At 50.0% G+C, this 10,177-nt stretch overlaps 1 protein-coding gene across 13 annotated transcripts in view; it reads left to right on the top strand.

The window, feature by feature from the left end:
• Positions 1-924: 924 nt before the first annotated feature.
• The window catches only part of EBF1 (EBF transcription factor 1), a gene marked incomplete at its 5' end in the record, with an annotated part of 274,881 nt that continues 265,628 nt past the window's right edge, over positions 925-10,177 (top strand). For 2 of the 13 annotated variants that reach the window (XM_084536049.1, XM_084536048.1), the window contains 4 exons: positions 925-1,897; positions 3,264-3,420; positions 3,726-3,789; positions 4,040-4,095. In XM_084536049.1, the coding sequence (XP_084392175.1) occupies positions 1,764-1,897; positions 3,264-3,420; positions 3,726-3,789; positions 4,040-4,095 (411 nt within the window). Of the gene's footprint in view, positions 1,898-2,279; positions 2,954-3,263; positions 3,421-3,725; positions 3,790-4,039; positions 4,096-10,177 lie in introns of those variants that run through there. The other 11 variants (XM_084536047.1, XM_084536054.1, XM_084536053.1 and 8 more) reach the window with 9 other exon arrangements.

The raw sequence follows: 10,177 nt of genomic DNA, 5'->3' as shown, positions 1-10,177 counted from the left end.
AGGGATTTTTACCTAAAGCACCGCACAGGGCCGTGCAGGGGGAGGAACCCTGCTCTCAGACGGCACAGCGAGCTCCCTTCCACGGCGAGAGCTCGCGTGGGTGGCGGCCCCCCCGCGGCAGCAGCCACCCACCGGGGGAGCGGCTCCGGGGGGATCGTGCGGGGACCCCCGGCGAGGGGTGCGGGCATTGCGGCGCTCCGAGCGGCCAGCCCAGCGCGGGCAGGGCTGCCTTTTTTTATTATTATTGTTATGATGATGATTATGATTATTTTCTTGTTTCCCCTAGGAAAACGGACCAACCCCAAGCGGACTTTTCCCCCGGGCCGTCCCGTTGGGAGGCGGTGCGCTCCTATCGCGCCCTGCCCGGGGATGGGAATAGGGAGAGGGATGAGAGGGATGTGCGGGGGTGGGGGGGGCAGTTTGCAGCTGGGGAAGGTGCCGGGACAGGGGACGGGGATGCCCCGGGGGGGCCGCTCCGTGCCTCGCTCGGGCACCACCGGCTTTGGGCGGGGGGTCCCGGGGTGGGGGGTAATGGGGGGGGCTGTGTCCCTCCTATATGTCCCCGACTTCCCCCCGGGTGTCCCAGCACCGGTACCCGGCAGTGGGGTGGGGGGGGCCGGCCGGCAGCGCCACCGCCTCCTCGTTGAACAAAGGCGCGATCGCGTCTCTGTTAATTACCCCCCTCCGGGTGGGGGGTGGGGGGGGGGGGGGCGCGGGGCAACTTTCCCCCGGGCCGTGCGGGCTGGGCGGGAGGGGCGGGGCTATGCTAATGAAGGGGGGCGTGTCCTCGCCCCCGCGGCTGCACCGCGCGGGCGGCCATTGGTTGAAAGGGAAAAGAGGGAGGGGGAGAGGTGACGCGATGCAAATGAGGAGGGGGCGTGTCTCCCCCAGGCCCCGCCCCCCGGGCGCCGGGGCTGCGGGGCTCGTGTCGGGCGGCGGGGCCAGTCAAAGTGGCTCCCATAGGGAGAGGCGGCGGGTCCGGGCCGGCGCTGCGGGAGAGGGAGGGAGGGGGCGCGGGCAGCGGGAGCCCCAGGGTCTCCCTCCGTCCGTCTGTCCGTCCGTCCGTCCGTCCGTCCGTCCGTGCCGCCGCGGGTGCGCCCCTCTCGCTCCCTTCCCGGCGTGCGCCCGGCTCCGCCAAGTCGCTTCCTGCGCTGCTGAAGGAGGGAGGAGAGAGCGCTTCGGCTGGGAGAGAAGAGAAGAAAAGAGGGAGAAAAGAAAGAAAGAAAAGAGAGAGGGGGAAAGGAGAGGGAGAGAGAGGGGGGGGAAACTTGCCTCTCTTGTCACTGGAAAATGACACTTGATGTAGCAGAGCCTGCCGCAGCTCCCGTCCGTCCTATTGTTTCTTAAACTGCCAGCCGAGATTTTTTTTTCTTTTTTTTTTTTTTTTTTCCTGCTGCCATCCGAGGGGTGTCTTCATACAAAAGGGACTTCAAGTACTCCTCCGGCTTGTGAGCGCTGCAGCCAGCCCCCAGCACCCCGCAAGCCCCTCCAAGCACCCAAACAAACTGCACACGCAGCAAACAGCAGCAACAAAACCGGGCTCTGATTGCCTCTGGATTTTTTTTTTTTTTTTTTAATGTGCGTGCCTGTGTTTGCTTTCTCTGACTTGCTTTGATTCCCGAGATCAGCTGCAGAGAGAGAAAGAGAGAGAGAAACAAAAACACACATAACAGTCCGCCTGGCGATTTCATCACTATATATATATATATATTATTTTTTTTTTTCGAGTAAAGAAGGAAGATTTGCGCTCTTGTTTCTGATTCATGTTTGGGATTCAGGAAAGCATCCAGCGGAGTGGGAGCAGCATGAAGGAAGAGCCCCTCGGCGCGGGGATGAACGCGGTGCGGACGTGGATGCAGGGAGCCGGCGTCCTGGACGCCAGCACGGCCGCTCAGAGGTAGGCAGGCTCCGCGCCCGCGCCCCGCTCCGCACCCCGGGGCTCCTGCAGCGCTGCTTCCCCCGGGCATCGCCTTTCCCCCCCCCCCAGCACCACCAAAAAGCCGGCTCCGGAGCTCTGCTGCCAGCAGGGAGTCGCGCGTAGATGCGGCCAGTTAAATATTTCTCCCTCTCGTCCCGTAGGAAGGACTTTTTTATTTAAAAAAAAAAAAATCAGCATCGTAACAATAAAGGAAGCGGAGAGTCCTGCTAGGTAGGGATAGATAGGTTTTAATCTCTCGAGCCTCTTGTGTTCGCGCGGAGGAAGGAGTTTTCAAAACTATGTTTGCTGCCGATTTAGTCTTAAGATCTCCAAATGACACTTTCCTCCTCCGATAAGCCCCGAGTTGTGCACGGATGTCTCCAAAATATATTTCTTTACTTCTCTTTCTTATCCTCGTCAGCATCAGCAGCTTCCCTCCTTCTCCCCCGATAAGCGGGGAGTTTTGCGAAGCTTTCTCGAGGAGAAATTAAATTCGAAGCCTCTTTGTAAAACCACTGCCACTTATCTTAGATTTCTAAAAAAGAAATCCTTTCAACCGGGAGGTGGATTTGGCAGAGCTGCACCCAGCCTCGCCTTCTCTCTCGTTTCTCCTTCTCCCCATCCTCTTCCCCGGGAAAAATAAAAACCGATGCCGGAACCGCAGCCTGAGCCCTGGAGCCGGCAGCAGCCCAGAAGTTTGGTGTTGACATCTCCCGGTGTCTCCCACCTCGCCCCGCACCCCTCCCTTTGGAGCCCTCTAAGGAAGGGAAAGTTGTGCAGGGACAACCCTGAAATATTTCAAGTTGTCTCCTCGGCTGCCCTCGCGGTGTTTACCCACCACTCCGGCGAGGGGAGGAAAGGCTCAGCAGGACTGAAACTGAAAGATAAGGCACATGGGCGCTCCGGTGACAGCTTCGAGCCGACTTTGAGAAGTGGCAGGAGCATGCCGCTCCGCGGGGCAACGCGCCGCAGGGGCTGAGCGCTCCCCGCCATGCAGGGCCGGCTGCGAGCCGCCACGGCCCCCGGGGAGGGTTGGTGGGTGCCGGCTGGGGGTGCCGGGGGGGATGCTCGGGGCTCCGGGCTGCCCGCAGGGCGGGATGGGGTCGGGGTCGTGCCGCGCTCCCGGCCCCGCGGGGCTCCGACGTGGCCGCTCTGGAGCACGACTTTGCCCCGGCCCGGAGGGAAGAGCCCTGAGGAGGGGTCAGGGAGGGATGCTCGGTCCCCGGGGAACCCATCGGGGTCCCACAGGGTCCCTGCGGGGGAAGGCACGGGGCCGGGAGCGGGCCGGGGGGGCGTGAGGCCGCGCCGTCGGGGCTGCCGCTAACCCGGCTCTTTGTGGTCCCAGCGGAGTGGGTCTGGCCCGGGCTCACTTCGAGAAGCAGCCTCCTTCCAACCTGAGGAAATCCAACTTTTTCCACTTCGTCCTGGCTCTGTACGACCGGCAGGGGCAGCCCGTGGAGATCGAGCGCACCGCCTTCGTGGGCTTCGTGGAGAAGGAGAAGGTGAGTAACCCGGGGCCCCGCGGGGACCCGGCCACCTTTCCCGGGCCCTCCCCGCTCTGTTCCCCCGGGGCCTCGGCACCGGCTCGTCCGCCGCCTCCCGGCCGCCTCGATCTCCCCTCGGCCCAGAGGGCAGCTGGGGGGGTCTCCCTTATCCCCCCGTATGCCCGGGGCAGGGGAAGTTGTCCAGAGCTGCCTCTTCCAGCCCCGGGGCCGCCAGGCACCCAAGCGCTGGAGAAGCTTCCTGCGATGTATTTATCATTTCTCTCCCCCCCTTTCCCCATCTCCCTTGTCTTCTTCGAATTCAGGAAGCCAACAGCGAAAAGACCAACAACGGGATCCACTACCGCCTGCAGCTGCTCTACAGCAACGGTAAGGGCTGGGAGCCCCCGGGGGCAGCCCCGACACCGCCACCTCGGGGAACCCGGGCTGCAAAACCCGACGGGGACCCGGGGAGCCGCCGTCCCGGCCCCCTCCTCTCCGCGCATCCCCGCTCTCGGTGCCCGGCTGGGGCGGGGGGCTCCGGCCGGGACCCCCGACGGCTCCGAGCCCTCGGGCGAGCCCAAGCGTGGTCCCACCACCGCCGGCCGGCCCCGCTCCTCACTCCTCTGCCTTGTTTCAGGGATCAGGACGGAGCAGGATTTCTACGTTCGCCTCATCGACTCCATGACCAAGCAGGTGGGTGCTGCGGGGGCGGCCGGCGGGGCTCGGCGGGGCAGCCCGAGGAGGCGAAAAACCCTCCCCCGGTGCTGAGCGGTGCGGAACGGTTCCCCCTTGGGTTGTAAAGGGGCTGCCCGAGCTCCCCGCTCCGCACTCGAGCAGCGCCGGGGGTTTTAGGGCCGGGCTGGGGGGGGGCCCGACCCCGACGGCTGGGCTGCGGGGCAGGCGAGGAGGGTCCCCGCGGGGAGCAGCCCGGAGTCGGGCTGCGGGGGAAGCTCCGCAAAAAAAAAAACAACACAAAAAAACAACCCTGGCGGCTCTCCAGCCGGCCCGAGCCGGGGGCTGTTTAGCCGCTTAATTGTCAGAATTAACCTCCCGGCCCCCCCTCCCCTCTTCCCAGCCCACCAAGCGCAGGGAGCACAAGCCGCTGCTCGGGCGCCGGGGCTCGGATTTGTCTTTGCTTCAGTTGCGCTGGGTGTAAAGGAGGAGCGATGAGATCGGGGCGGATTTGCATGTCGGAAGGGCCCCCCGAAAAGCTGCGCGGGGAGCGGCGAGCGCCTTGGGCGGCTTCGAGGAGGGCTGTAGGGCAGCAGAGCTTGTAAATGGATTAACCCGAATTTGGAGCTTGCTCTTTAGCTTTCCAAACAGAGTAATAACGTGCGCGTCTACCTGTAAAAAAAAAAAAAAACCACACTTCGGTATGAAAGCAGGGTTTTTACAAAGAGACTGTCTGAACAAATCGATTCTCCCTTCTTTTTTAAAAAAACGTTGCTCTAGCTTTCTCTTCTGCTCCTGTCAGAATCTTTTTGCCTTGTAATGCATTTCTTTTAAATAGTGGGGACGTTTTAAAACCCTTTTATCTTCAAGATGTGTTGTTTTCCTAAATCTGTTTTGCTAGTCAAAAAAAAAATCTTAAATTTTATTTAATCTAAGAAAAGGAAAACAATACGCTTTTTTCTTCTTCTTCTTCTTCTTTTTTTTTTTTTCCTTTCTTTTCTTTTCTTTTTTTTCCTCTCTCTCTCTCTCTCTCTCTTTTTTTTTTTTTTTTTTTTTCTTTTTTTTTTTTTTCTTTTTTCACTGATAGAAAGTAAATCACTGTATTTTCAAACCCAGTTGTCTGCAGGGGAAAAAAACTCCTGGCTTCTACTTGGGTTTCTTTTTCTACAGCAAAACATAAAGCTCCAAGGGCTAAGTTTGTTTTAGAAAACTCTCTTTGATGGTCCCAAAACATCTTTTCCTGCTATTGAAGACCGTCTTTCAACAGAGAGGGGAAAAAAAGGAGGGGGGGGGGACTTGGATGAATTTTACTGGACAATCCACTATGCATCTGAACTCTGTTAAACCATACACTTCCAAACAGAGCCCATTCTCTGTAGGAATTAAAACAGCAGCAATAAACCCTTTTCCACAGCAAGCCTTGGAAAGTGTTTGCTGCCGTTCCTTGTTTTTCAGGCACGGATAGGTTAGTTTGTCTTAAAAGAAACAAAATCTTTCTAATATGTGAACTCTCTTTAGTTCTTTTGGAGCTTGGGTCTTTCACTGCAGACCGTATGAGAGAGACCATCAATAAATATTATCTTTAAATAGCTTTCCTATCATTACGGAAATGCAAAAGCCTCTGTTCATAATCCTGTTGAAAACAGATCCCTGAACTCATGTAGAGCAATGGATTCAAAATAATTTTCTTAACAAAGGCATCTTGCATATGAAGAGTTCATCCTAAGGCACTGTTTGACCTCTTGGTCTCTCATTATTATCAAGTCATCAGAGGGTCTTTGGAGAGAAAGGGGAAAAGAAACCCCGAGATACAGTTTATTTGTAAAACATACCATGTAGCTTTAAAGCGCATTCACAATGAAAAAAAATCTGTCTGATTTCAGGAAGTCTTACAAAAACAAAGTTAGTACAAATTACAGATTTTGGGTAAAGTGTAAGGGAGTTGAGAAGCGAGGATCTGAAAACAAAAGCTCTCTGAACTTGTATTAGAAAGCAGGGAGCGAAGGGATGTTTTAAACAAACATGTTTGCTTACATATTAGTTTTGTGAATATAATTTCTTTAGGCATGTCTATAATTGCTTGTGAAAAATAGGGCATTGTCATGTCAAAACTGTGACATGTGCCAGTCCATATTTCTGAGGAGCCAGAGGCTAAAATCCCCTCCTGTCTTCTTTCTTTATTTTTTCTAAATTCTTTATTTTTTAAAAGTGAAATTATTTCAGAGTGCTGATCGCTTCGGTTAGTGAATGCTTATTAGGAAGCGAAGTACAACACATGACAGAAGCTCACCCAAATGTTGAATGTATCATTTATATTTTACGACAGTGAATTATATAGAAGAATCTCAAGTAACTTTCAAATCATCAAACTGTAATTAAATATTGCAAAGACTGTCTGAAAATTCTTTAATTTTTAATGAAAGTTAAATATATATTGTCAGCCTACTTGAAGGTGTAGTATCTTAGTGCATGACGCTCAGAACAAATTGGATAATGAAATGATTACTTTTAAATGAAACTGTTGCAGAAGCATACATGTTTCAGCTGGCAAGTAGCTTCTCAATACTCACACACGCATGTTCACACACTCAATAATTGTGAATTCCCAGACTGAAATTACAGCTACTCTGAGGTTTCTGGTGGCAAATTAAAAATCCCACAGAAGCAAAGCTTGAATGAGTTAGGTTCCCTAGATCGTACAGGAAAGTATCTGTGGCTCTTTCCTTATAGTATGCATATATATATATATGTCCATACATATATGTATGTGTGGACAAATAAGATTTAACTATATTCTCTTTGTCTCACAATTATAAATTACAAAGTTTTGCACAGCTGTGGATTATTAAGTTAGGTAAGATAAAATAAAATTTATTCTGCAAATCAGACCAAGCTTTCTGTATGTTGGACCACTTGTAGATTTAACTTAAATGTCCCATTAAGCAGCATGCATTATATCAGCAGGTAGACGGACAGGGCTTCATGTGCTGAATGCTGTGAATGCTGTGTGTGTAATAAATAGCAGATATTCCTTGTTCTGTGGTTCTTGATCTGAATAAGTCAGGGTTTATCATTGTTTGTGTGACTATGCCTGACTATGAAACTAGTTCACGAGCCTTGCCATAGGTGTAGCACGGGGAGGGCCGTGTGCTGTTGTGTGTGTACGTTTTCTCCCGGCTGCGATGCACTATGGGAAGCAGGGCTGGGTAGTGGCGTTACTGAACTAACCACAAATTTTGTCACCGACTACATCCCAGGGCAGGTCTAGGGTGTATGTATTAACTATGCATGCGCTCGCTCAAAACACGAGCTTTTGTTGCATGCGTGCTCCTTGGTGGTCTGGGCTGTGGGACTTCTGAATGGGAAACTCAGTCAGGTTTGGGCTCAAAATGCATCGTTTCCAGTTATACCCAGGGTAATGTGCTTGGCCTTTGGTGGTGGCCCCGGAGAAGTGCTGGGTACGATGGTAATTGCCTGCCTTTGAGGAGTCTTGCTCCGACTCTAAAATGCGTGCCCGTCATTTTAAAATTGTAAATACTGCGCATAAATCGTTTATGTTGGGGGAAGTTCTTTTCAGTTAGGGTAACAACACTCAGCGTCAATGCTGTCTTAATTAAATTTTCTTTTATGTTATCTTGGCACCTCATTTTATGTTGGGTTCACATTCCTAATGTGTTCAAAACCCCGTAGGATCCCAAACTTTATAGCTGTTGCTATCTGTAAACCGGCAGCTTCTACTGCAGTAGGTCTGGCGTTAACGGTGATGCATTTTGAAATTGTCTGCAAAATGTGAAATATGTCTGCTCAAATAAAAGCAGAATTTTTAGGTAAGTCTGAGGATTTTAATGTATTTACAGAGAAGAGATGCCTTCCACTTCTTCAGCTGTATTTTCATAAAGTTGAGATATTTCACTATTAGGAAAGATGGAGGAAATAAATCTGAAATACTTGTTCCCCACCCATTTTTCCTTCAGCCTTTCTCATTCATAAGATATAACGGATGGTAATATAGCTCAGGCATCTTAAAAATCATAAGTTTTGCAAGATAGCTATTGTCTATTGTTGAGAACCCTCATGAGTGAAAAATCCTTCCTTCAGACTTGAGCTCTGTTTATGTTTTGCTTTTTTTCAGTACTGTAACTCTGGATGCAAATGGTTTTTCTGTTGCTTTCTCTATGATATTCTCTGATGTATGCAGATATTTGATCAGCTCTCTATTCTGTGCATAGCCTGGCCCTTCTCTGGCAGCTACACGCATGGGAAAAAAATGTTATCAATAAGTTCAGAGGAGCCTCAGCAGACTCAGAGAAATTTCACACAAACATAAAACAAAACCTAACCCCTGTGACGGGGAAAGTTTACATTGCGCCAGATTTTAGCAGCTTTCTTGTTCCTTTGGTGAGATGTCAGAAGCGCAGGTGATTTTAATTTTCTTGTACAGAGAGGAACGGAGAAGTTTGGAATTTGCATGCATGATCAGGACCTGTGTTTGGGAAAATGTAAACTCATCACAGTGGAAAATGTGTTGTTTGGAGTCTGAGGGTGAAAACAAAGCTGAGGATTTTGGAGAGACTGCCTGAGCCAGATGGCCTGGTGCATTCCCAGTCTGGCAGCCCAACTGCTCCCTCCTGTATAATATACAGCCATTTGTTCTGGGATATTTACGCTAGAGCTGTTTCCATGTGAATGTTTGAAAACCATTAAAAATGAACATATTAGGAGAGATAAATTTATTTAATTTGTGTGAATACGTCGATAAGCAAGCTGTGTATCAAAGGCAGGGGGAGACTGGATAAAATAATTAGATGCTACTGAATTGTGCGCTGAGACGCAGCACGAACTAAACGTCCTCTCCTGGGGACCCAGTGCTGTGCTGCTTGTCCGGCATAAACCAGACTGGGAAGGGTAGAAATTCTGCCTGGGCGAGGAGTGAAAAACTTGGGTAATTAGGGGTTAAGCACTCGAAGCCAAATAAATGCAATGCACTGAATTTGCAGCGTTCTCTGTGTAGATATATAGCGGATACAAGCCTAATCCTCGCTGGGTGAAATCCTGGCCCATCTGAAGTCAATTGCAAAACTCCTATTGAATTCGGTGGGGCCAGGATTTTATTTTCTCTCTGTGTGTATGTCTGTATACGTCACTGCAAATCATTTTAGTTCTGTTTTGAAAAGACCCTCATTCTAATGAGTTTTTTTTTCCTCCTTTATTTCAGTAAAGGAGATAGTTTGTTTTGCGAAACAGATGAGGAATTTGAAAGCGAGTGGATTTAGATGCACGCTGGTGATTTCTCTCATTCTGTCCCTCTTTTAAAATCAAGGCTGTGACATAACTGAATACTATAATGGCCATGAGCTCAGTCCTTCAAGCTTGTTTCTCATCCAGCTCAGAGAGCAGGATTGCCTGACTGGCAACTTGATGCTACGAGGCGATTCTGCCCGCAGTTGTACCAGCATAAATCTGGATTTATTCAGGAATAGCTAAGGATGGAATCTGCCTTTAAATCTTTCCAACTTACTTGTCAACTATTTTACTGCTTTATTCTGCCGTCTTTACTCGTGAAAAACTGGTTTAAATGAGAACTGTAGTCTTGGCTTTTATATTACCTCCCTCCCCTTTATTTTATTTTTTTATGAACTCTCACTGAAAACTTTTTCAAATTGTTGGATGCACTTGTCTAGAAATGACTGGGATGTGCTCAATTTAGTAATTTTTATGTGTTGGCAAGTAGTGAATTGCATTTGATTTAACTTTTTTATGCAGCTTTATTTAAATGGAAGCGAGGAGTCTTATATTTCGACATTAGTTTTTCGGGGCCTGATTTTGAAATTCATTTGTGCATGAGTGATTGTTACTCACTGAGGCTTCTTGTAGAAAGGTTACTTATGTGAGTAATGGTTTACAAATGTAAGCTGAGTTTTGCGGGGAAATATTTAAGTTCAGGAGAATAAAATCTATTTCATAATGCTTATGGGATGCACCGAGTCAAAACTACAAGAAGTAAACAAAAAGGAAAAACAAAGTCTATAATTTTCATTTCCTTTGCTGGTGTTTTGTTGTGCAACTCTGATGTGTATTTGAAGGCTTATTTTTAGCTCTGCTG

The sequence above is a fragment of the Aythya ferina genome (assembly GCF_964211825.1).
Source record: "Aythya ferina genome assembly, chromosome: 14".
NCBI lineage: Eukaryota > Metazoa > Chordata > Aves > Anseriformes > Anatidae > Aythya > Aythya ferina.
Note: the sequence above shows the minus strand (reverse complement) of the source record. Positions and strands in the feature narration are given on the sequence as shown.